The sequence below is a fragment of the Coenobita brevimanus genome, chromosome 111 (genome assembly GCF_032717465.1).
Source record: "Coenobita brevimanus isolate Jiangsu-jjx chromosome 111, ASM3271746v2, whole genome shotgun sequence".
In the NCBI taxonomy this organism is placed as follows: Eukaryota; Metazoa; Arthropoda; class Malacostraca; order Decapoda; family Coenobitidae; genus Coenobita; species Coenobita brevimanus.
This window is the reverse complement of record NC_137064.1, coordinates 18994529-19022120: the sequence shown is the minus strand read 5'-3', so window position 1 is coordinate 19022120 and position 27592 is coordinate 18994529. Positions and strand designations below refer to the sequence as shown.

Here is a 27592-nt window from a genome sequence, read left to right as displayed (position 1 = left end):
TACTACAGATTTCCTCTGATACTTTTTTCAGTAAGCTCATTACATTTGCCATCTCATTTTTGTCTCTTGTGATCTTGTTTTTAACTTCTTCCTCTTCTGTACCAGTGATTACTATTGATTTGTTTATCTCTACTGAATCTCTGACTAACTTTGGATTGTTTTGGATTATTCTTTTCACCTCCTTTTTAATGCTTTTTTCCTCCACCCTTGTTTCTAAGTCTTTCTTTACTTTCACCATTTTAGCATGCGTGGTTTCTACATCATTTTTTTAGTTTTGCACAGCTTCATTCACTTGTGTTATCTTCTCCTCAATATCACTGCTCTGGTCAATAAGACTGCTAACTTTCCTAATTGTCTCTGTTTCATTTTTGAACTCTTCCATAACACTCTCGTGATTGACTACTGTACTTGCCATTTGACTCATTTTCTTCCTAAGTGTACTCAATTCCACTGTTAGTTCACTGATGGTTGTGTCTTTCTTATTGGCCTCCCTTCCTAGTTTTTCTATTTCTTCCTTTTGCAAGTGCATCTGCTTCTTTATTTCATCAATTTCATTTTTGAAAGCCATTTCTAGTTTGTGTACACGTTCAACCAGTCTATTGTGGGTCTCTACTTCAACCAGTTCTTGGTAGAAATCATCATTTTGCTTTTTACCTTTATCCCTTTTCTTTTCCAAATTTGTTTTACTGAAGGATGTATCCGTTTTGCAATACTTAAAGTGCAAAGCATGTACTTACAATCTCCGTGTTGTTGTAGTCTAAACAAACCTCAGAGATGACTCAGCATATTCTTTCGTCTTGGTTCTCTTTCCTCTTTGAAAAAGTCTTGTTTAAACTTATTATTTTTTTCCTTTTAATAATGAACAATCATTTAGTCTAACCTGGTACTGAGCTTGACTCATAGAAAGATACTATTTAGGTAATGCCACTGGTCGTGATGATTTGGTATGGAGCGCCGGTGTCACACGTCCGCCTAGATTGAATCCCTCTGTGTTTTTGTGTGTGTTTGGCTCCATCTCGCCTGCAGAGGTGGAATATCAGGTGAAGAGAATGAAAGTGGACAAAGCTTGCAGGCCAGATGGGCTCACCCCTGGTGTCCTCGCGATCTTGCTAGCCCAGTGGCTGTTAACCATTACCACATTATTTAACGCGGTCTTTATGTCTGGCATGTACCCTGTGTCGTGGGTGAGGTCTATGATTTTTACTGTTTTTGACCTGCCCCATTCTGACGTTTTCTGGGCAGTGGTACGCCCCAGTCCTGACATTTTTGGACCTTTTTTTTTTTTTTTTAGCTCAAACATCCGCTTTTGGTGAGAAACATCGAAAATTCATAGAGAAATCGCTCACCTGAGGTTTAAAATACTCGATCTAGGTACGAGTACTTCCTTACCTGACTGGATTTTCTAACAGGCTGGCACCAAAGAAAACGAGTTCTATGGGAGGGTAACTATTTTATCCACTCATAAACAGTATTTATTTACTTGGTACGAATTTATATGTAGTACAAGAGTATATTGGTTTTCAAACTGTAATATAGGCATTATAAGCATTGTTTCACTCACTAACTCATCACCATTCATGACCTTCTTTTTCCCACATTACCTGATCATCATTTCTGGCTGTTTCTTCCTCTAATGCTATGTAAACTTTGTCCTCCACATTGTCATCGATTGGGGAATCACTCTGGCCCTGAATGTCTTTATTGGCCAGGTCACTGGTAACAGGTGAATTGCCGAGATAATGGCATGCAGGGGGGGGGGAGAGGTTATGCGGTGTAAGGCATTGTCCGTGCTTGGCATCTTGTAAAGGAATAGAGGAAGGTGTCCCGTGTATACGTGCCAAAAATCACTCGCGAAATCACTCACGAAAATTGAAAATTGTGCAAATTAGGGACCTTGCAATGTTGCCGCATTAATTCACGTCTCTGGGATATGAGTGCACATCATGTGAGGACGTGAATTCACGTCTCCGGGACGTGGCGGGTTAAGAGAGGAAGCAGATCTGATGTTAATAATTACAGGGGTATTAGCGTCATTAATTCTCTTGCTAAGTTATTTGATATGGTTCTTTGCAACAGACTAAATCTGTGGTTCCGCCCATTCTGTGAGCAGGCGGGAGCCCAGAGTAAGCGCGGGTGTATTGAGCACATCATCGCATTACGTCTTCTCATGGATATGGCGCGCCAGAAAAAGTGTAAACTATTTATAACCCTTGTTGATTTTAGTAAAGCTTATGATCTAGTCCCTCGTAATAAACTATTTAGGATTTTAAAGCGTATGGGTTGTGGATTGGTAATGTTGGCTGCATTGGTGGCTATGTATAGTGTCACGGAGTCGGTGATAGGGGGAGCCGTCATGACTGCCACATTTGGGGTCCAGCAGGGCTCACCCACGTCTTGCCTTCTCTTGATAGTGTTAATGAACGAGCTCATTAGGATGCTCAAGCAGGGGTGCGCGCCTGACGGGTTCCTAGGCTGGCTCCATACTCTAGTTTTAATGGATGATACAGTATTGTTAACCATGACCAGGGGGGGCATGATGAACAAACTTAGGATATTGCAAACCTTTTGTAAAGATCATAGCATGATTATCAATGAATCAAAGACAAAATTTTTTGTCATTAGCGGAACAGAGGAGGAGGCGGAGCCGTTGCGGGTGGGTGGGCTAGTTATTGCCCCCTGCACTTCATACGTGTACCTGGGGTCGCCCTTCACCAGCGATGGATCTGCCTCGTCCGCGCTCAAGTTATGTGCAAAGAGCAAATTATGTCACCTGCTCAAGTTTGTATCATTTGTTAGAAAGAACAATGAAGTGCCTTTTGTGGTGAAGGGAAGGGTATTTGATGCAGTGTTGATGTCTTTGTTACTTTATGGCTGCGAGTCATGGGTGGGAGCTGACCTAAAACCTATCGTTAACCCACCGCGTCCCGGAGACGTGAATTCACGTCCTCACATGATGTGCACTCATATCCCAGAGACGTAAATTAACGTGGCAACATTGCAAGGACAATGCAAGGTCCCTAATTTGCACAATTTTCATTTTTTGCGAGTGATTTTTGGCATGTATACACGGGACACCTTCCTCTACAAGATGTCAGGCAGGGACAATGCCTTACCCAGCATGACCCCCTCCCCCCCCCTGCATGACCTTTTCTCAGCAATTCACCTGTTATCAGTGACCTGGCCAGTAAAGCCATGTCATGCCACGGTACGAAATTCAGGGCCAGAGTGATTCCCCAATCGATGACAATGTGAAGGACAAACATTACAGTCAGGAATGATGATCAGGTAATGTGGCAAAAAAAGGTCAGGAATGGTGATGATTTAGCTAGTGAAACAATGCTTATAATGCCTATATTACTGTTTGAAAACCAATATACACTCGTACTACATATAAATTCGTACCAAATAAATAAATAAATACCGTTTATGAGTGGTATAGAATAGTTATCCTCCCACTGAACTCGTTTTCTTTGCAGCCAGCCTGATAGAAAACCCTGTAAAGTAAGGACATACTCCTACCTGGATCGAGTATTTTAAACCCCAGGTGAGCGATTTCTCTATGAATTTTCGATGTTTCCCACCAAAAGCGGATGTTTGAGCCAAAAAAAAAAAAGGTCCAAAAAGTCGGGACTGGGGCGTATCACTGCCCAGAAAACGTTGGGATGGGGCGGGTTAAGCTTTATAATTGGGCCCTTAAGCAACTCTTGGGAGTGGGTAAGGCTACCCCGAATGATGTTTGTTATGCCGAGGTAGGATACCCTTCGTTACCCGACTTGGTTAGATTTAAGCAACATAAATTTTACTCCAAAATGGTATAAGAGAGATCCAGTCTGACAGATGATTCCTTGAATTTTGCCATTGATATTGTCACTAGAGGTAATACTGGGATGAGCAGGACGATTAGAGGGTTCATAGATACGAACGTGCCAGATATGAGTGCTCTCATGCAGAATGTGTATGCACGTATCACAGCGTCCAGTGGTTCAAGGTGTGCAGTGTACCGTAGCTTGAACCCCAACTTTACGTTCCACAGTATATACAAGGACCGTCATACGGTGAACGATCGCTTTAGAATGGCTTTCACCCGTCTCCGTGTGTCGGGTCATTTATGTATTGAGACTGGACGATGGAATAGGCGGGGACTGGGTCGTTTACCACTGGAAGAGTGCCTGTGCGTATGTGGAGAGGTTCAGACAGAAAGGCACGTTGTGGAGAGTTGTCCTGTCACGAACGATATTAGGCAAAATGCAGGCTTGACTTGCGTACAAGAGCTCTTCAGTGGCAAGTACGCAAATGATGTTGCATGTAAAATTGTTTACGACATTCTTAAATTATACCCATAGAGCGTACGTATATTTGTTGGTTCCTGGCATGATGATGACCGACCATTTTCAATTTCTTTGTTTCTTGTTCAAGTTAGTTTGTGGACTGCAGAATGAATTTCTGTTTTAATAATTCACATTTTATTTACTATACAGTATATGTTGATATATATATATATATTTTTCTTAATGTAAAGACAAATGTAACTGTGGTCAATAAAATATCTATCTATCTGTCTAACTATGTGTGTGTGTGTGTGTGTGTGTAAGTCAGTTGGTTGAATGGGTTGGATGGATGAGGTTGAATTGGTGAGTTAGGTGGTTCGGTGCATCGCCAGGGTGCGTAGGTAGGATGGCTAGTAAGGCTGGTTGGGTGGGATGTGTGGAGTGGCTTGGGGTGGGTTGTAGTGGGTTGGTGAATGGATGCTTGGGATGGACTGGGTGGGCGAGTGGCTGGATCGGTGAGCGGTCGGGGATGGGTTGGTAATAATGGGATGAATCTGGTGGATAATTGAACTTCAAATGGGTGAGTGGGATGGGCGAGGGGTGAGTAGAATTGGGTCAGTTGGGTGGTTGGGCATGTAAATGGGCGGATGGGTCGATGGGAGGAGTGGGTGGATAGGATGGGTGGGTTCCCAGGGAGGGGTGATTGGGCAAGATAAGTCAGTATTCAGGGAGAGGTGGGTGGGTATGGTGAGAGGGTTGGGTGGGTGGATGTGATGGATGGCATTGTTGGATGAGCCGAGTTGGTGGCGTTCGTGGGTGGGGAGGGTGGGTGGCCAGGGTTGGTGGGCAAGATGAGTCTTCAGAATGTGTGGGCAGAGTGGGTCGCCAGGGTGAATGGGCACGGTGGGTCCCCAGGGTGGCTGAAAAGATTGCATGGGTAGGGTGCTCTGGGTGTGTGGTTGGGTTGGCTGGATGTGTCCAGGATGGGTAGGTAAGTGGGCGGATGTTAGGTGGCATTGATAGGTGAGCTAGGTGGGTGGTATTCATGGGTGGGCAGGATGGTTGGCCAGGATCGGTGGGATGGGTGGGTCTCGCAGATGGTTGGGGAGGGAGTGGCCGGGGTGTGGTCGGTGGGTTGTGTTGGATCAGTTTAGTGGATGAGTGGGTAGGTAGATGAGTGGGTGGGTGGATAAGTGGGTGGGTGGTTATGTGGCTTTGTAGATATCAAGGGACGAGAAGTACTTATATGGCTAAAAATAATATAAGTTGTTGCCGTTCCTTGGATTTTAGTATATCATTTAGAAGATGTAGAAAAATTATGTGGAAATCAAAACATTCTGTTGAAATCTGCTAAAACTTCATTATATTTACTTTTCGTAAAACTGAAGGTGGATTTATGCACGGAATAATATACCTAATGTATTAAGCTAACACTACAGTACATGCGAAAAGACGTGAGAGTAAGCGAAGCTTCAGATGTCCGATTCATCTGCCTAGCAAATCAGTGTCAGGGTAAGGCGGGGAGTTGGGGGTTTGACGTGTGCGATTAACCTACCCTCTAGTGGCAGACTGTCCTGTCCTTTTATTAGTGTTCATGACTGTACAGTACATCATCAACCGTGTAGGGAACCTATAGGATGACCTCATAGGGGCAATAGCTTACCTGCGGTTGACGGCTCTGCCGGGTAGACAGACTGGGGTCAACCAACAGTAACGCATGCAGCCAGGCCCAGTCATAGAAATTCATTTCCTGTCAAATCCATTCATGTCTGTTAGCAGGACTGTTCAGGCAATTTACATCCAACCTTTTTCACTTTCTTTTTATCGGGTACAATACTACAATACTACGCCCATCTCAACAGTTACTTCAACAAACAAGGGATGAGGCTATGGCACACCTAATGTCTGACTTGGCTCGTATCTCTGACTGGGGTAAAAATAATATGGTTGTCTTTAATGCATCTAAGACTCAGTTCTTAATCCTATCAACCCGACAAAATCTTCCACAGGTATACCCACTAATGTTTAATAATATTCAGCTTAATCCTGCATCATCCTTGAACATGCTTGGGGTTTCATTTACTCGGGACTTATCTTGGAAAGATCATATTACATCTCTTGTAAAATCTGCTTCCAAGAGATTGGGTGTGCTAAGCCTACTCCTCTCTTTCTTTACCCCTGCACAATTGTTGACTCTATACAAGGGTTTATCCGCCCCTGTGTGGAGTACAACTCTCATGTGTGGGGAGGCTCCCCACATACAGCTCTTCTCAATAGGGTGGAGTCAAAGGCTTTTCGTCTCATTAACTCTCCTCCTCTTACTGACTCCCTTCAACCTCTGTCTCTTCGCTGCACTGTTGCATCTTTATCTCTTTTCTATCGCTACTTTAATGGTCACTGCTCCTCTGAACTGTCGGCTTGCATTCCTCCACCTCTACGACGGGCACGTAGCACCCGTCTGGCAGCAAACTCTCATCCCTTTTCTGTCCAACTCTCTAATGCAAGAGTTAACCGTTACTCCCAGTCTTTCATTTATGCAACAGGTCAGCTCTGGAACTGTCTCCCTCTGTCTGTATTTCCTGCTGCCTATGATCTCCAGTCTTTCAAACGCAGTGTGTCCAGGCATCTCAAAATGATCGGATCTTGAATTTGGCTCTGTATTGTATTTTGTTTTTCTCTTGGAGGGAACTGTTACTGCGGGCTCATGGCCTTTGGTTCCTTCTTCCTCGCATAAAAAAAAAAAAAATACCATTCAGAATGACTTTAGTCCATGAAATTCATTAGTCTCATTCCGGGTCTGGCTACGCTCTTTATATTCAATATGGCCAGTCATGTCACTTCAGATCAGTTTAGGACGGAGCGATTTACATCTTAGCAGATAATTTCAGCTGCATTTTGAGCTTTTAGGTTAAAAAAAAAAAAAAAGTCCAGATCATGACTATGAAGACGTGCCATAAATCAGCCTTATCGGTGCACTAGTTTAGGGAAATGATAATCCAGTTCTTTCACGTCCTTTCAGATCCTCGTAGGCCTTTTGTATGTTCGGGTAATACGAATCGCTTCAGGTCATGCCTATGAAAGTATTTGTCCAAAATCAACCATATTACTGGAGTGGATTTTGAGATGTCGATTCAGGTCTTTCAAAAGCAGATGGGGTGAGTGGAGATGAGTGGGTGGAAAAGACTAGGATGGTGATTGGTATTGGGCCATGGCAGGGAAAATTCACCCTATGGAAATGGGCATTGTAGGTTGGCTGGTAGTTGAGACAACCATTGTTAAGTTATTCACTAATAAGAGTAGAAATAGGTGAGTGTAGAGGAGTGGATGGGATGGCCTGGGATCGTGATCAGGACAAATGTTTCGGATTGTTTCAGGGTATGCTTGTTAAGGTATGTTATTATACAAGGACCAAAACTAAAGAAGACTTTAACCATTATAGAAATATCAGAAACCATGCAAAAACTATTATCTATCTATCTATCTATATACCTAGGCTGCTTCCCCCAAGGAAAGGGAGGTAGCCGAGACAGGACGACACACTCCCTATTGACTCATCCATTCAAACACATTCATTCGCATCTTAGCCCCAAAGGGGAGAACGGACAGATCCTCACCGCACCACACTGCACAAGGGTCAACTGCGCAATGCAATCAGTGACATCCACAGCAGGGCCCGACAGCAGAACTGGTTTACCCCTGCCACATCATAACAGACCCATCCCCTTACCCGCACCTGACCTGACTAGCCGATCAGACCAAATGCAGGAGAATATCCCCTCAGGGCTGCGTCATCACTTATTCATTCACAGTTTCTCTCCATTTATTTCTGTCACGCACAGCCACTCTTCCTCGCTCAACAGACATCCCTCTAGCATCCAACGCTCTCTTCACACTGTCCATCCATCCTATTCGTGGTCTTCCTCTCAGCCTTACACCTCTCACATCAGATCTAGTTATCTTTTTCACCAATCGCTCATTTTCCATTCTCTCCATATGCCCAAACCATTATCAATCTTTCTAAATCAAACTTTCTCCATAGAGAAACTAAAAAACTACTATACAACCCAAATGATGACAAAATATTCTGGTCTACCCTTAATTCATTCAAATCTAACTTCACTACCACCTCTTCCATTCCACCGTTACAGTCCCCCAATGGAAATCCAGTAAGTGACCCACGTGGTAAAGCCAACATTCTTGTTGATATTTCTTCAACAAACCCAACCCTCAATACAGAAAATACTGATTACCCTCAAATACCCCCTTTCAAGATTCACACAAGATACGTAAAAGCTGTCTTACAGAATTTCTCTGTAGGAAAAGCTACTGGCCCAGATGAAATTCCTTCAATAGTACTTAAAATTTGCTCCCGAGTGTTGGTTCCTGTACTGGCAAAAATTTTCCACTTATGCATCAGTACCTCAAGTTTTCCAGGCTCTTGGAAAGAAGCCAATATCCATCCTGTTCCTAAAAAGGGGGCCACTTCCATCAAACTGTAGACCAGTCAGTATAACTTCCGTTATCGGTAAAGTTTTTGAGACTAATAAACAAACACATCGTCAAGCACCAAGAAATCAGTAAATTAATCAATGATCGGCAGTATGAATTTAGACAAGAACGTTTAACTGTAGACATCCTTTGCCTTCTTACCCATCAGATTAACAAAACAATTGACCAACACGGTGAAACACACACAATAGCACTTGAAATTTCAAAAGCACTTGACAGAGTATGGCACCGGGCCATATTGTCTAAGATGTCACACTATGGCCTTGCATCACTGGTTCCTCTAATTTCTTCTTACCTTCATAATAGAATAATACAGGTCATGGTAGATGGTATTTATTCCCAATTTCATTTAATAAATGCTGGCGTACCTCAGGTATCAGTTTTGGCGCCAACTCTCTTTCTCATTTACATTAACCCCTTAACCGCGGGTGTCATTCCAGAATGACGGCGACAAAACTGGACCAAACCGCGGGTGGCATTCTGGAATGATCGTGAATATTTTGAACACCGCGCGTTTTCCCGGCGCGCAAATATTCTCACGCAAGAGTAGCTGTCGAGTTCTTTCACGCCAGCCATCCCACACCTCCCTCCTCCAACCCCGAGGGGACCCCCCCCACCCCTGCCCTGACCCGCGTCAGTCAGTATCTGTCCAGCTCTGTGCGTGATAATGGCGCTCCGTCCCGACTCATCGTCGCTCGCTTCCTCCTCTACAATGTTTAGTGCTAGTGTTCCCTCTACCTCTACACCGGTAAAGGAACTGCCGGCAATGAGGCAGAAGGGGTTGAGCACTCCTGAAATTAGAACTGAGCTGGACAAAACAGTAAGTACTACTCTTGATTGTGGCAGTGAAAGTGACACACTCACAACAAGCAGTGATGATTTGGCAGTGATTGGTGGTGAACCATTTTCCATTGATAGTGACAGTGATGAAAGTGATCGTGTTGATTCCCCCCACCACCCCCAACTTACTCTGGGAAAGGAAAGGCTCCTATGGGCAAATCTGGTATTGCACGTGGGAAGGGAGTGAAGCGCAGGCTCACGTCTCCCACACCAGGCCCTAGTACGCATTTTCCCATCAATTTCCCGTTCCCCTAGCCCAATTGCCCTCACATCATCATCATCATCATCTGTCGTGCCCTCTCCTCAGTCTACATCATCTGAGGAGTACAGTTACCAAAGCCTGCAAAGCGAGGAAGGCAGGCCGTGCAGGCCGTGCAGGCAGGCCTAGAACAAAGGGGATGCGTGGCAGTTGGAGGGCAAAGCTGGGCGATAAAGCGAGGCGATAAGCGAGGTGATAAGCGGGGTAGAAAGGGTCAAGTTTCACCACGCACCAGGTCAGAAACCCCCCGCCTGCCCCCGCTCAGTTCCCTCACCCGCGCCACCCCCCCACTCACCGCCCCCGCACTCACCCCCCACCCCGTTGCCTCCAGCCTCACCCACCACCCCCATGCCACCAGCCACACCACCAGCCACACCCAATGCCACAACAACAGCACCATCACACGGGGAAACGAGTGAAATGCAACCTGCCCCTGCCACTGAACCACGCACAGGGCAAGTTGATGCATTTGTTTGGACTGACGGTGGAGATTTCCAGCCACACAATCCACCGTTTGATATGACAAATGCTGGAATACAGCCTGCCTTCCCATGCAACGCAGGTGATGAGTTTGTTGATTACTTCCTGGCCTTCCTTGATGATGAAATTGTGCAGCATGTCAGCGATGAGACCAATAGGTATGCAACTCAGTGTGCAGCACAAGGGCTGGGACCTATTGGCTCGCCAAAGCAAGTGTCGTGGTTGCCTGTCGGGATCAGAGAGCTGTATGTTTTTTTGCACTCATGTTTTTGATGCCCCATATAAAGAGACATGAGTTGGAGGAGTACTGGCTCGTGGATGACATAACTACTATCCCCATATTCGGGAAGTATATGTCACGGGATCGGTTCCGACAGCTGCTTGGATACCTGCACTTCGCTGATAATGACAACCCGTCCCAAACTGACCCTTTGTGGAAAGTGAGGGATTTCCTCAACAAGATTAGGGATCGATTTATGCGATTTTTCAGGCCTATGCAGAAAGTCGTCATAGACGAGTCCCTGGTATTGTTCAGAGGACGTCTCAAATTCAGGCAGTACATCCCCAGCAAACGCCACCGCTTTGGGATAAAGTTCTTTGTGCTGTGTGACTGTGAGACGGGGTATATAATGGATTTTGTCATTTACTCGGCTAGCACAATGGATGTGAACAGGAAAGACCCCCTTGGCTTCTCTGGCTCCGTTGTAAAAGTGCTGATGGAGAGGTATTTTGGTGGTAATCATGTGCTGTACACAGACAATTATTACACAGCACCGAAACTCTCCAAATACCTTGCTGAACACGGCATTGGCACTGTTGGCACTGTACGGAGCTATAGGAAAGAGTGGCCTAGTTTCCCCGAAGCATCATCATCATCCAGGGGAGATGTTCACCTGAAGAAGTCAGAAAAGCTTCTTGCGATCAGGTGGCATGACAAGAAGGTTGTCAATATGATCAGCACCATCCACAAGGGAAATGAAGAGAACTGGGAAGGTCAGCTACAGGACGGGAGAGCCAATCATGAAGCCTGATGCCGTCATTGATTATAATGTAAATATGAGACTCGTTGATAAGTCTGATACGATGATTGGCGAAAATAGACTGTCTCAGGAGAAACACCCGATGGTACAGGAAGGCTTGCCTGCACATGCTCGATATGTGCATGCTCAATGCCTTCATTCTTTACAAGACACAAGTCGGGGGCATAAGGCAACCATCACTGAGACAGTTTTCCAAGACTGTCGTTCAGCAGCTACTTGAACGATTTGGTCAGGTGACGGCATTGATCCCGAGGCGACACTCTGACACACAACCTGACCGTCTTGAGTGCCGCAATTACATGAGCCGGCACCAGCTTGTGAAATTGCCTCCTAAAGCAGGCGGCAGGTTGTCACAGGGCCGCTGCAGAGTATGTTCAACCACCACACGAAGGCCTACGACGAGAAAAATGAGCACACACCAGTGCCTTGAATGCCAAGTCGCTCTATGTGTAACTCCGTGCTTTGCCGAGTACCACTCTCTGAGTAAATACTGAAAGTGACAGTGATATATAGTGATGCGACAGTGACGTGCTTTGCCAATAATTGTATAATGGATAATGTAGTAATAAGGGATATTTTGCCTAGAAAATAAAGGAAATATTGGCCAGTATAATAAGTGATATTGTAATAAGAGAATCTGCGGCACTTGTGGAATTCTGCGGCACTTATGTAATTCTGTGATGCGCCAGTGACGCAATATAGTAATAAGTGCATTGTAAATATAATGTACATTGCCCATATTATATGTAAAATAATAATAGAAAGTTAGAAATAATGAAAAGATCGCAGGAAACGTCAGTGGCTTGGTGCCGCCGCAGTGAAGTGAGGCGCAGCCGCAGTGAAGAGCGGGCGCAGCAAGGGAAGTGCCTTTTACCTACCTCAGTGAACACAGAGTGGGTGTTTATCGTATGTACAGTGTTCATATATGTTTATATTACTATTATGAGAGAGTGGTTGGCATTTGGTACTGGTGTGTGGGGCGTAAAATAGTTATTTCACACCCCTCACTTCTAACGGCTCTCCCCGTCCTGTGAAAGTCAACGAAGTCATGAAACCTACATCAATGGAAAGCTGAAGGTTTGTACTTTCTAATGGTACCTTATTTTTTTCTCTAGCTTTATTCTGTGCAGAGTTATTAAGGTTTAAAGGTTTGTTTACATTTGGCTGAAACCCCCGCGGGAGAGGACAGTCAGACCAAAACAATACCCGCGGTTAAGGGGTTAATGACCTCTTATCTGTCACACACAACCCAGTACACTCTTATGCTGATGACTCGACACTTCATAGTTCTTTCACATTTAATACCTCCTTTACACAATTTGATATTATAAATTCCTAAATAAGCGCAGCAGGATCTCTGAACCAGGACCTTTCTAAAATTAATCAATGGGGACAAACAAATCTAGTCTCATTTAATGCTCAGAAAACTAAATACCTTAATTTCTCCAACAGAAAGAATCCCTCAGACTCCCACATAATTTTAAATGAGGTCAATACTCCCATGTCCAGTACAACTGATATCTTATGTGTCACACTAAACACCAACCTAAGCTGGACAGCTTATGTTATATCCCTTGCTAAAAATGCTTCTAAAAAATTGGGACTTCTGTACGGAGTTCGTGAATTCTTCACTGACGAGCAGTTGGCCACAATATACAAATGTCTTGTGCGTTTTCAGATCGAATACCGTTCGCCTCTGTGGAGTGGATATAGAGTGGTTGCATTGAGGCAGTTGGACAAAATTCAAAATAAAGCCATTAGATTAATCAATAATCCTGCCATTACACAGCACCTTCCTCCATTATCAGTACGTTGATATGTTGCATCTTGAGCATTATTTTACCGGTACCGATATTTTTACCCTAAGTACTCTGACAAACTTGCTTCAGTTGTGCCTCCCCTTCACATTTTCTCTCGAAATACGCAGGCAGCTGGGAGCGCTCATGAATTCACACTCACTTCCCCACAATGCAGAACCTCTGCTTATCAAAATTAATTTATCCCCAGAACAACTGCTTTCTGGAATTCACTTCCGGGGAGTTGCTTCCCGGAAACATTTAATCCACTTTTATTTAAATCCATTTATTATAAATATTTTATGAATGGAGGATACCTTTAGACATATGGACTCATTTTTTTTTTTATATTTCTTTTGTTTTTCCTTCCTCCAGTCATTGTCTCTTAAAAAAAAAAAAAAAGTTAGTTTTGCAGGAGTAAATGGAATAGGTGGGCGGCGATGGCATGGTGATGCATGGCGAACCTGTGAATATGGGTGTTAAGGTCAACTGAAAGTTGAGGCAGATATGTTTTATGATATTCACCATATCGGGGCAGAAATGGATGTGGTGGATAGGAAGGAGTTGACGAGAAGGGCTAGGATGGTAATGGGTAATCGGTATGCAGGGGATGTCATTATGTGGTGAATATCTGTGGTTTTGGTAGGCTGGGAAGATAGAAGTCAGAGGTAGTGGAGCAAAGAATTGGTGGAGTACGCTGGGATGGGCTAAAATGGTGGGACAGAGCATGGCGAGTACACGAGATGACGATGAGTATTGGATGAGCTGTATTGTTGGCGTTGGAAAGGTGTTGTCCAAAAGCTCGATGTGAGTATTGGTGCAGGGTGGGGTATTAGACGCCTAGTGGAGGTTGGCATTGTATGGTGGCTGATGTAGGCGCGGGGATGTCTTATTTGAAAGTTTTCTCCAAACACAACGAGAAAAACAGCAGCGGCAACAACAACAACAAAGCAGTACGCGACGCACTTATACCGCATGTCTAGTACCTCGCAGCACAGGTACAAAATATATACTAGTAAGAAAAACAAGCCAGTGAACTTCCAGAGCTTAAGAAAATAATCATGTGTGAGGTAGTTCTTTTCCTTGACCACTGGTGACCGGATAATGTACTGATTCCTCACCCACAAGGCGAGCTTATGTAGATGTACAGTTGTTTTAGATTTCATTCCAGTCCACTTATATTTTTATTTCCATATTTGACGAATCGATTACTTTTCTCTGACCATGATTCACAGATGAAGCGCTGGTGTACAGTTGTGGATGATAATCCTGGTTCAGTCTTTGCTCGAACAATTATGAAACTCTTCTGTTGGATCCTGAAGATAGTTTCAGTGGGTTTCAAAAGTCATTGCTCTCTGTCTTATGATAAATCATAATGAAGTTTATCGGTACTTACGTAAGGAACTGCAGGTACAGATTCTTTGCCAATGTAATAGACATATTTGATTTCTCCAAGTTATGGATGTGTTTTTATTGCACAGGTCACGGGGTATGTCTTGCTGTATCGACTGTCGCATATACACAGTCTGAATGAATTGTTACCCCGCCTGGCTGTCATCAGGGGGACACCACTTTTCCACGGATACTCACTTGTCATCTATGGCAACACCTACCTTAACCAGGTATGTCACTATTTATCACCAGTATGCCTTGTTTTTCGCTGCTTGTACATCAGAACATCCCAGCTTGTTACAATATTCATCGTTGCCTTGTTTATCACTTTGTTTATCGATGCCTTACTTATCAGTCTTGTTTATCACTACCTTGTTTACCACTGCCTTGCTCATCATTACGTTGTCATCATTGTACACTAATCTTCCGTGCACACTCACTTGTTGTAGGTGGCAGGACCTGTCTCATCCAGGCAGTACGACAATACACATTTTTAAAATTAATACCTGCTGTCGTTCCATAAAAGACCATACTTTTTCCCCTGACTTGAAACTTGAGAGAGAGAGAGAGAGAGAGAGAGAGAGAGAGAGAGAGAGAGAGAGAGAGAGAGTTTCAGTATGGAGGTAATAATGATGCTTCAGTTTAAGAGCAGACAGCTAGTGAAAACTGACATAAATGGATATGTTGAGTATGACGGTGTAGGGCACTATCATAATTATCAGGATGGACAAACTTTTGTGTTTTTCATCTTAAAAGACAAGTCTCCATGACAGGTACTTGTAATCACGGGTTGTGTTTCTTGTATTTTGATACTTGAATACACACTATAGTTTGATTGTGAAGTGTATGGTAGCTAGATGAATGAAAAGAAGCATATATACAATTGTTTTATATATAACTTAAGGTAAGGAGAGTTTGCACTACGTCAGCAGCAACTTGCATCACACAAGTCTCGTATTCCTGGTTGTACTGGATGCAGGCCTTATGTTCAATATTTCTTTCGCATAACTAATCCTTTCGTTCACTCTGCACATCCTACCATTCCACTGTGTTCGTCTCTTTAGCCTTTTTTGATTAACCTGTTCTGTTGTTCCCGTAAAAATTTGGACCCTTCCGGAAAGTTTATTTGTGCTGTCATGGACTGATAAACGTAATATCCTCTGAATGGCCGTTCTGGCATAACGAAAGATAATGAGTACTGAAGGGTACATTCCATTCATTTTCACTATTTCTTGTGGTAGACAACCATGTTTACTACACATGTTTTATTGTTAGCCACAGTAATGATGTTCGTCTTAACAGGTACGATACCACGACCTGCCTGCTTATAGGTTTCCTTTATTTCTGAGATATAAATGCAGTTAAGCAATACTTCCACACTAGATTCCCAGGCTAGTCAGTCTTAAGATTTTCCAGCTATTTTGGCAAGGCAGAAGCACAAACACTCTTTGCTACACAAATGCTGGTATTGCCATATTGGTCGTGACTCAGTGCCGAAAGAAACTTCCCAGGTGAGTTGGTTTGGTTATCTCGAAGGCCTTCCAATATATATAGTTCTCAGTCATGATTTTTAGGGAGGTCAGCCCCTCTCACCTAATAAAAAAATATCAGAGGCGCAGATGAAGCTTTGATATATTAGTATATGTCGTTCAGTGGACTCTCATCCATAATGTGATTGGGGAGCATGACCTGACCAGTGATTCCTGGGGCGGCGGGGGAATCAGTCCCCCTCACCAAAATTTAAACTATGAAATAGGGAAAGTGAACATATGGGTTTAAACACACTCGTCGTACATATCGCAGGATTGGGTATACAGTTTTCATGTTTTCTCTGAACGCACAAGAAGAAACTGCACATCTACTTTATTATTCTGGGGACGTTTGGCGTTTGTAGAAGGGATGCCGCACCCCATAGAGCCCATAAATGGAGTTGTCAGATCTCTCTCGGTTTACAGGACCTGAATTTCACTATAAATGCACAGTGCTAAGCATTGGCAATAAAATGGAAAAGCCAGATATTCTGTATCTTCAAGCTTGATATTGGAAGCCACAAAAAATGCGTAAGACCCTTCAGTCGTATGACGAACATATTATTTTTGTATTCTGATTACCACCAAACAAGTTATTCAACGATTTTCATTCAATTCTTGTACGGAAGGAGTATATTTAGTCTGTATCTACCTCCTTCACTTGAAAATTCTCTCTGCTTCTAAATAAAACAGAATAGAGGTAGTAAAAATAAGCTAAAAGAAACACGCCATTGGGTTTAAAGGGGTAAGCATTAGTATAAATTATCTGAAGTCAGACATAAAGTACACAAAGGCTGTTAAGGAAGCCAACAAATTAATTGGATTCATTGATAAAGCTTTCGAATGTAAATCAGAAAATAGTATCCTTACCTTGTATAAATCCACTAGTACACCCATACTTAAGAGTATGGTGTCCAATTCTGGTCCCATATTATAAAAAAAAAAAGTTGGGAAGAATCTTGGGAGACTGCCATGAAGAGTGGCGAAATTGATACCTAGATTGGGAAATAAATCAGTAACGTTTAGAAGAGTTAATCTGTTGAACTTAGCGCAGACTAGGAAGTTATGAATTTAAGTATACGAAATTATTAGAGAACATGATTATATGGTTGTCAGCGCATACTCTCACTTGATTAGTCAAATTACACTAAAGGTAATGGTTATACAACTGTTGGCAAATGTTTGGAGTCATTTGAACATAGATATTTCCCCATCAGTTGAGTTGGAAGTCTATGGAACAAACTGCCTTCCAATGAGGAAAATTATGTTACACTGCTAACATTTGAAAATCATATGGATAAAAATTCTTCGTTTAATTCAAAACTAAACATAGTCCCTCCTGGATAACACATTTATGAAGTTTATTGGTTTTTGCAGTACAAAACATGGAGAACACAAGCTCAGAACATTTTAGTATATACTTAATGGTTTTGTTATTTTTTCTTTGAGGTTACGACAGTGTAGAATGTAATATCTATTTATATTTGCCTATAATTTTTCCATGACAGCTTTTCTACGGTCTGCTCCATTGTTTGTCGATACTCTTTCGTCCCGATTTTGACAGGAGGTAGCGACAAACTGGCCATCTGGGCATTGCCTGGTGGTTGTGTTTGTGTTTCCTGTGGCATAACCTGGCACCAGTCTTTGAAGATCTATATGCATTTTTTTTTGCCATCCTAAGAGGGAACTTTTTTCGTTTTTAACCACAGTTTTAACGCAAAATTTTGCCTTGACTGTGACACTCGACTGTAGTCCACGCCTGTAGAAGAGATAAATGAGTTAGAGTAGAGTGCAGGGAGACAGAGTGGGTGGAGGTGGTTCATTGTAATGATAGGCAGCAGAAAGAGGTAAATCTCTCTCTCTCTCTCTCTACTGTGTGTATATATATATATATATATATATATATATATATATATATATATATATATATATATATATATATATATATATATATATATAAGAGCCACGTTGGTTATTTGTTTAGTTGCCCGTCAGTTACGGCCAAACCAAGGGCCACAGATCCCCAGACCCATATATATTCTGAATCAAGGTGACCCAAGGATGGTTTTAGGGGGTCAAAATTCAGATCTGGGTCATTTGATGTCACCAGTAAAGTGTTTGCCGATTTGGCTCGGGAAACGCTGGGTACCTCTGCAGCCCAGTTTTTGACATGGAGACTCACATGACCTCCAGTTCGGACGTAGGCTATTTGAAGTTGACCTCCTAGGTCATTTGAGGTCACCGATCAGAGGCCATTTGAGGTCACCGATAATACATTTTCGAATGACTGGACCCAGCAGCCTAATTTTTGGCATAAAGACTCACATGACCTCCAGTTCGAACATAGGCTGTGAGAGGTTGACCTCCGAGGTCGTTTAAGGTCACTGGTCGGAGGTCATTTGAGGTCACAGGTAAGAGTAAACAAGTGCGCACAAATGCTGTATGTTAGTCTGCGAAAGCTGAAACAGAAAGTTCCTGGACCGCTTATAATCTCTCCTCAGAAGAATAATAGGTACCTGGTCTTTCTGGAGTAAAAAGGAAGATTGTACTAGAAAATAAGATTAGAGTCTTCGTCTTTTTGGCCCGGGCAACGCCGGGTACCCCTGGTAGTAATTCATAAATGACAATAGAAAATAGAGTGTCAAAGGAAGCCATATTAATTTTAAGATGCTGAAATAAGCTATAATAAGAAACTTTAGCTATATCACGGTGAAAAATTGAACAAGAAATCCATATAAACGAACGGAATCGAATCCTTTAGAACAATATTACTCAACCAAAAGTCGAAGGAGAACTACCAGGGGTCCGCGAAATGGGTGAGGAAGATAACTGAATGTGTGTGTGTGTGTGTGTGTGTGTGTGTGTGTGTGTGTGTGTGTGTGTGTGTGTGTGTGTGTTTGTGTGTGTGTGTGTTTTCTCCCTGACTAAGTATCTGAATAATTTCAGTTCATTTTCACGTTAACATGCATAATCAACAGGTTAAAGAAAGCATAATTCAATCGTTTCAATTTAAATTAAGCTTTTTCCTGGGATGTAAATGTAAAAAATATCAGTTGGGAAAAGTGTGACAACAATTTTCAGATAATACTGACAAACGTTTCGTCCTAAAGAAGCTATAAAGGTGAAAGTGGGACCGTATGTGCCTGAAATTAAATGCTGGTTCAAATTATTTAACCCAATAATGCCCAGAGGTCCTGTGGAAGGGAGTTTGCTGGAAGGGTATTAAGCATACCGCCCTGGCTCATAGTCGCGAAGCTCATAGGTCCCTACCCGGGGCTTCCCTTCTTTATTAAATTTCGAAAATTCCCAGTTCCCTTCTTTATAGAGGACACTGGGCGCCAGTGGGTTAAAGAAACTGATAGATTTCCCAGTGTTTAAAGAAACTGATAGATTTGCCATTGTTTAACCCATTAGTGACCAGAGTTCCTGCGCGAGGGAGTTTGCTGGAAGGGTACTAAACGTACTGCCCTGCGCCTATCGGCTCATAGTTGCGAAGCTTATAGGTCCCTACCCGGAGCTTCCCTTCTTTATTAAATTTTGGAAAATCCCAGTTCCATCCTTTATAGAGGAACTGGGCTCTAATGGGTTAATGGATAACTTAGGTAATGCAGTTTCATTTTGAACCAACAATATTGAGGTGTTGGCCGATGTCTGGGTAGCCAGCAATATATTCACTATAAACTCGAGTTTGACTAAGTAGTGATTGCATTTCATACCTTGGTAGTGTGACCAGTCATTCAAATAAATTAGACTGAGGATGAGCTCCACACTTATCACTTATATGTTACCATATACTGAGGGACGGTTTCCACCACACTGTGACATCTGTGATGCGTTGTTATCTTTCGGTTATATCATCCGGCGCTGTCGGCGATATATCCGTGAACGTGCTTCACTTATAAATTACTGCAGTGCAGAAGCCATCCCCTTCACCCTTTCCACAATCCTGGGCGATGGAGGTATTGTTATGACTGAAATATTGATGGCTTTCATGAGGGAGAATGGATTGATAGGGGTGATGTGACTTTTTTTTTTGTTTTTTTTTTTGTTTTTTTACTACGGGGCTATGCTATTTTTTCGACTGTAAATATGTATATAACATATTCTTAAATTGGGGTTGATAGTTGAAGTATTTGAAATAGTTCCTGGTTTTGAATGTTCCATTTCTGATACTGATGTCCCCTATATTAAACCTCGTGCCTCGCCTGAGAGTCACCAGTTGATGAGTGCAAGTATTGGGCACCCTCAGTCGATGGTGTTCTGTTGAACGAAGTACTGTTCTTCACGTTTTGTATATATATACATGGTTGGCATCCGTTTGTTTGAGTTTTCTTAATTAGGGTCCACCATTGACGTATATTGAATAATTTTGGACTCCTCTGGTTCTCTTTCATATTATATTGATGTCTCCAACAAATATCCATCTTCCTCGTCTGACAGTCAGCAGATGATAAGTGCACGTGTGTAATGTAGAGAGGCATTACATATCTGCAGTCGATGATGTTCTGTTGGTCGAGGTATTTTTCTCGTTAGTGTAGGTTGTTTATTCAGGCATTAGTATAGGTTTGGGATTTGTTTGTTAGGTTTATCAGATGTAGGACATTACTAGTTTTTTCCCTTTCTATCTGTGGGTTACCGAAAAGAGAAGAAATAAAAAATATCGAATTAAACGAAAAAAATGTGCCATAATGACCTGGGGTTTTGGCTCCAGCGGTCGATAGGCAAAAAAAAAAAAAAAAAAAAGGGACATTAAAGTCTTGCAGAGATTTATATACGAGTATGCATGTACTGTATGTACAGTACCGGTATGTACTGTATGTACGTATATATGTATCAATGTATGTACAGTTAGGGATTTTGACGAAATTCTGAAGGATATAGGAAGCTGCCACCATTTAGCTTGACAGAGCTAAAGACCTAGTCTTTCGTATAGTGTCACCTGGGGATTGAAGGGTTTTGGACTTTGTTAGTATTTTTTATATTAAAACCCATACACCTGGCCAGTCCTCTCCATTAGCAATTTGTCTTGTCTGCGCATGTGCAGTGCGAGGAGCGTGACGTCTAGGGTCGTCATGGCAACGTCACTTTGCCTGAGCACACGCACCAACTCCACTCCATTGGTGCTTGACAACGCTGTAAACACTACCCTATAAGGGAGAACCTACCACCCTCACTGATCTTCAGGTCGACCTAGCACTCAGTGACGACAACGTCTTGTTTTAGGAAGCTGGCCTTCACTTGACCATCATAGACACCTGGTCTCCACACCTACTGTAGTTGTGGTGACTTCCAGCCTGCCTCAATCTGTAGCCTCCCATCATGTCAGCCAGGGCTCCACCTCCACCAAACGCTCCATGGAACACGCTTTGGATGTCAACAGTGAACCATCGTCTCCTGGTGCAAAAACATCCAAGTGAAATGAGAATTCTTCTCATGGCAAGGTTCCTGATCACTTTCTCCCTCACCTCATTCCTCAAAAGACCCCTTCCCACCACACCAGTTCCTCCAGTATTTGCTTCCTTCAGGATTTGAGTATGTCAGACTCCTCTTCAGAGAGTACCTAACTGTTCATGTGAAGCTTTGTTGGCTACGTGAGGTCACCAAGATATTCCATCTTGATCGGGAGCTAGCTGAGGTCAAGGTGTCTGCTGTCACGTCCTGCTTTGGCTGTATATCAAGATAACATATGGACATCATAGACTGGGTCACGAGTGGTGAGTTCTTGTCCTTGTTGGACGCTCAGAACTCAGTCAACAGGCCCCTTAAGTTCCCTGCATTCCTCATCACTCACTACCCTGTTGGTGTTGACTCTCCCCTGGCCAAAGAACTCTCTGGCATCTTCACTGCTCGTCGTTTCCATCAACCGACTAGTTGTCTCTTGGAGTCTTCCAGACTCTCCTCCACCAGTTGTCTGTTTCAGTTTCATCCCTTGTCCCCCATCGTGTTTGTTATGCTGAATGAAGGATGAACAGCCGTGGTACTGCAAATGCTTTGGAATTGGATATATATCATGCTATGCTCAGCCTCGGAGAAGTATGCGTGGTGTGCTTTCAGCCATGCCTCCCGAACTTGCCCAGATTGCACCCCTTCACCACCCCATCACTGCTGCTACCACCTGTACTTCAGAACAGCTACCCTTATACCAGACACCTCACAGTGAAGATGTTCTCATTGTGGGATGGTTGTACATTCGTGGTCATAAATAATCACCTATCCTCCTGTATCTCCTGCCTCAGGCATGCTCCTTTATGCGCGGCAAGGCACACTGGAGTAAAAGGAGATGAGAGGATGGGGCTAACGAGAGGAGGAAAGGTGGGTGGGGGGATGAGTGATGGTGCGGGGGTGGAGTGAGGGAGGGGAGGGAGAATGAAATGTGAAGTGGTGGTCATATAATTTGTGTATTTCCTTTTCAGGGCATGTAATAAAGGAGTTAATATTCGGTAAATAATGCTGCATTACACCTTGTATAGCGGCGTCAGATAACAACCTTTAGATAGGTGGTGATACCAAGGGCTGGCTTGTGAGAAAAATTACTGATGTGACAGATCAAACATTAGTGCTGTGCCAGATATTTGTGTTAATCCGTGAATTTTGACTTCGGACGCAGAATTGAATCTGGATGGCTTTGACTTTTGCAATGTTTGTGTAAGAAACGTCCTCTACCCTTACATGTAATTAATTTTTGGAACTGAATATCATATGCAACCTTTGACATGGCTGTGTCCACAGCAAATACGATAATCCTCCCGGTATACACTCCCTCAATATAGTCACCATCATGTCAACTATTTTATTACATCTCTATGTGAAGAGGTCATTTAAAATAATTTTGCATAAAAGGTAAAAAAGTTTGATGTCTGTGCACATGCGTGGATATAATTAAGGTATTTTCATAACCTGTAAGAGGGAAAATGAAACAAAAACCTACTCAAACTCCTATAATATATCTGTATGTTTACCGACATTGGTCAAGCCAAAGCAACCAGTAAAGCTTTAGTAAGTAGTCCAGTGGCTTACTGCCTTGAATAACCTTTTGCAGTCTGCGCGGCACCAAGGAAACAATGTTGTTGATGGTTTGCCGGTTTCGTTTGAACAGCCCCCACTCGTCCTTGGTGTGCAGGAGGAGGTGGGCCCGTGTCCTCTTTTTCTCAGGCTTCCGCACATTGACAATCTGGCCCACACAATCTCGATGGCTCTGCATTAATATTTGGTCTGTCCCATCAGTATATTTCTCTCACGAGCCAGACCTCGAAATCACCACCTATCTGAAGCTTGTTATCTGACGCCGCCATAAAAGGTGAAATGCAGCATTATCTGCCAAATATTAACTCCTTTATATCATGGCCTGAATGAAGTAAAGCAGACAAATTATGTGACCACCTCTTCGCATTTCATTCACCCTCCCCTACCTACCCTCCCTCCCCTCCCTAACTCCACCCCTGCACTATCACTCGTCCCCCCCCCCCACCTTCCCTTCTGTCCCTGGCTCCTCTCTCTCAGCCCCTCTTACTCCAGTTTGATTTGCCGGGCATAAAGGAGCCAGCCTGAGGCACAGGGTACCGGAGGATAGGTGATTATTTATGACCACGACTGTATCAAACGCTTAGGCCCTGCCTTGACTCCTAGATCTGCACCACCACCACCACTGGCACCACCACCAGATGCTGCCACCTCACCTGCCTCTTCTTCCATTTCCGATTCTTCACAAGTACTTGCCTTCTGTGAAGCCATTGCCTCTGCGATGTCTCATTACAAAATGCTTACGGCATGCTTCAATGCCACTGAGGCATGCATCAGTGCCTTGTTCAGCCAGCAGCCCAACACCGAAAGCACATTTACTTACGTCTCTTGTTGTGTCTCATCAAGTTATCCTCACTACTATCACCACCGTTACAGAGAAGCTGAATGCAATCGCCTCTTGCCTTGAGAGGATCAGTGTTCTTTTGACAAAGGACCCCTCACATCCTCACATACTATGCCGTAAAGCAATCCTCATGCTACCTCGTCATCCTCACCTGACTCTGGAACCCTAAGAACAAATTATACTAAACGAATGCCATTTAATGTTATCTCTTGGAATGCCTGTGAAGTCAGAAGTCAGTCAAAACTTGCTGCACTAAAGAGCTATGTATATCGCCATCACCCACATGTTATATTCGTTCAAGAAGTTTTATTGGTCATTGTCTACCTGGGGAAGAGGCCCCCCTCTCTTACTGGGTACATTTCGTATGTTCACCTCGCCAGGAATGGTCTCAGTTACATTCATTCCTCCATACCACATCAGCTTCTCTGCTGCTCAGTTGATAATGATAATGGCCTTTCAGTTTGTTTAGGTGAGACGAATTCCTCTGCACATAATATTTTGGTAGATACAAACTTCTGCATTGGAAACTCCAATATAACTGTGTAACAAATCAGCGTCCCCTGCGAGACATGAGTTACTTTGTACGTAATACTTTGGTGGATGCTAACCCCCGTATGGTAAACTCCAATAATTTATCTCTAGCAGAACAGTGTGCCCTGCGAGACATGAGTTCCATTATATTATAATTCATTGGTGGATGCTAACTCTTGTGTTGTAAACTCTAATATATCTATGTAAGAAAACAGTGTGTGGTGGAAGACACGAATTCCTCCGTACATAATACTTTGGTGGATGCTAACTCCTACATTGTAACCTCCAATATGTCTTTGTAACAAAACAGTGTGCCCTGCGAGTCAAGAGTTCCTGTGTACATAATACTTGGCCTCATGGTCCTGTTACTAAGTACTGTATGTCCCTCTTGGGTATAATAGATTTATTAAAACAAAAATATGTACAGTCGGAAACCTCGGCAACCTTAAGGTGAGTACCGGGCTCCTTTCTAAACGGAGGCCCACATGATCTATCATGGGCCAACACATACACCAACATGCAAGTTCTGAAACCTTTGAAGCCTCTAGTACCATTCAGTCATTTTACTTGTACAATAATATGTTACTCTTTCACATGCAAATCATATTATGGTGTGTAGTGTATAAACTATAGTATTGTACTCCATACTTGACAAATGATATAAAAACAAACTTGGAAACGAACACTCACTGTGTTATCAGGAAGATTCGAATTACCTCCACACCATCCATACATCACGCAACAATCGTGTGTGTGTGTTCTTACCTACCTAATTGTTCTTACCTAATTGTATCTTTACAGGAATGAGTCAAGCTCGTACTGTCCCGTGTCTTAAACCATATTTATCGTACATATCCTTAAATTTGTGTATTGTTTTGGCACACACTATTTCATTCGGTAGTGCATTCCATTGACCAGTTGCTCTGTTTGGGAAACTGAATTTCCTTACGTCTTTATCACCTCTCTTCTTATGAAGTTTTTTGCAGTGTCCTCTTGCTGATGCTTCTCCATATGTTAAGTAATCATTTATGTCTATTTTCTCCTTCCCTGATATGCACTTATATAGCATTATCATGTCACCTCTTTTCCTTCTCTCCTCTGGTGTTGGTAGATTCAGTTTATTTAGTCTTTCTTTGTAGCTTAGGTCCCTTAAGCTTGGTATCCATCTTGTAGCGGCCCTTTGAACTTTTTCAATCTTGTCTATGTGTTTTTTGAGATGAGGACTCCAGACTACTGATGCATATTCCAGGGTTGGTCTAATGAATGATGTTATTATCCTTCTTAGCATGTCTTCATTTATGTATGTGAATGCTATTCTCATATTTGCAAGCAGTGTATACATGTTCCGTACCTTCTCACTGATGTGGTCAGCCGGAGATAGTCTGTTATTGATAATCACACCTAGGTCTTTCTCTCTTTCTGATGTGTATAGGGTTTTATTTCCTAACTTATAATCCCAATCAGGTCTTTTTCCACTTTTACCAAACTTGATTACGTGACACTTGTCCACATTGAATTCCATTTGCCATGTACTACTCCATTCATGAAGTTTGTTTAATTCTTCTTGTAACTCTTTACAAGAGTCTGTGTTAGTAATTCTCCTTTGTATTTTTGCATCATCTGCAAACATATTCAGATAGCTCTCATTTCCACTGTTACTGTTTATATCATTTATATACACTAAAAACATGATTGGTGCCAGCACTGAACCCTGTGGTACTCCACTAGTCACTTCTTTCCATGATGAGTAGTTTCCTCTTAGTACTGTTCTCATTTCTATTTTTATGAGAAAGTCTTGCATCCAACAAAACACTTTGCCTCGAATTCCTCCTTGATGGTACAGTTTCCATAAAAGTCTTTGGTGTGGTACTGTGTCAAAAGCTTTCTTGAAATCTAAATAGATACTGTCCACCCATCCTTCCCTTTCCTGTATTGTGTTTGTTACTCTGTCATAGTAGCTCAACAGATTAGTAACACATGATTTTCTTTTTCTGAAACCAAACTGTCTTTCTGTTGTCATACTGTGTTCTTCTAGATGATTTACCCAAGCTTTTCCTATAAGCTTTTCTAATACCTTGCTTACAACACTGGTCAGTGATACTGGTCGGTAGTTGAGTGGATTTTGTCTATTTCCTTTCTTGAATAAGGGGACAATATTTGCTTTTTTCCAAATATCAGGTAGTTTACCTTGACTCAAGGATTTCATGAAAATTAAAAATAATGGTTTACTTAACTCCTTTGCACATTCTCGTAGTACCCAACATGAAATTTCATCAGGACCACTTGCTTTTCCTCTGTCTAATATACTTAACTCCTCCTGTATTACTTTTTCTGCTATTTGTATATCTGGTAGTATGTGTGGACATGTGTGTTCCACATAGTCCCTCTCAAAATTTTTTTCTTCTGTAAAAACTAATTGGAAATTCTTATTTAGTGCTTCACAAATATCTTTCTCTTGTGTATAAGTGATTCCCTCGTCCGTAATGGATTGTATTATATCTTTTACTTTGGTTTTGCTTCTGATGTAGCTGTAAAACAGCTTTGGTTGATCACTACTTTTATTTATTATATCCTCCTCAAACTGTTTTTTAACTTCCCTCCTTATTCTTGTATAATCGTTTCTTGCCTGTTTGTAATTATTATACGCCCTTTCACTATTGTGTCTTCTGTATCTATTCCACAACAAATCTTTTCTTTCTTTTGATGTTTTACATTCTGTATTGAACCATTTCTGTATTTTCTTATCTGCTTCTTTGTGCTGTGGGATGTACTTCTGGACTCCTATTTCATAAAATTCACAGAATTTTTTATATACAGCGTTTAAATCTTGTCCTCTAAGCTCATTTTCCCAATCAACTTCTAAGAAATACTTCTTTAGATCTTGATAATTTCCCTTTTTATAGTTTAGGCTCTTTTTGTAACTGTCATTGCTGTTAACTATGTCATATGCTATCCTGAAGTTATAATTTAGTACTGCATGATCGCTTTTGCCGAGTGGAGGGTGATATATTAAACTGTCAATATCATTTTCTTGCCTAGTAAATATTAGATCTAGGACTGAAGGTACATCAAGTCCTCTTTTTC

At 42.4% G+C, this 27592-nt stretch overlaps 1 protein-coding gene across 1 annotated transcript in view; it reads left to right on the top strand.

Moving 5' to 3' along the window:
• LOC145417831 (insulin-like growth factor 1 receptor) overlaps positions 1 to 27592 on the top strand; it is a 331769-nt gene that overhangs the window by 144497 nt on the left and 159680 nt on the right. The window contains exon 3 of the mRNA XM_080286452.1: positions 14674 to 14814. Coding sequence (XP_080142578.1) covers positions 14674 to 14814 — 141 coding nt within the window. The remainder of the gene's footprint in view (positions 1 to 14673; positions 14815 to 27592) is intronic.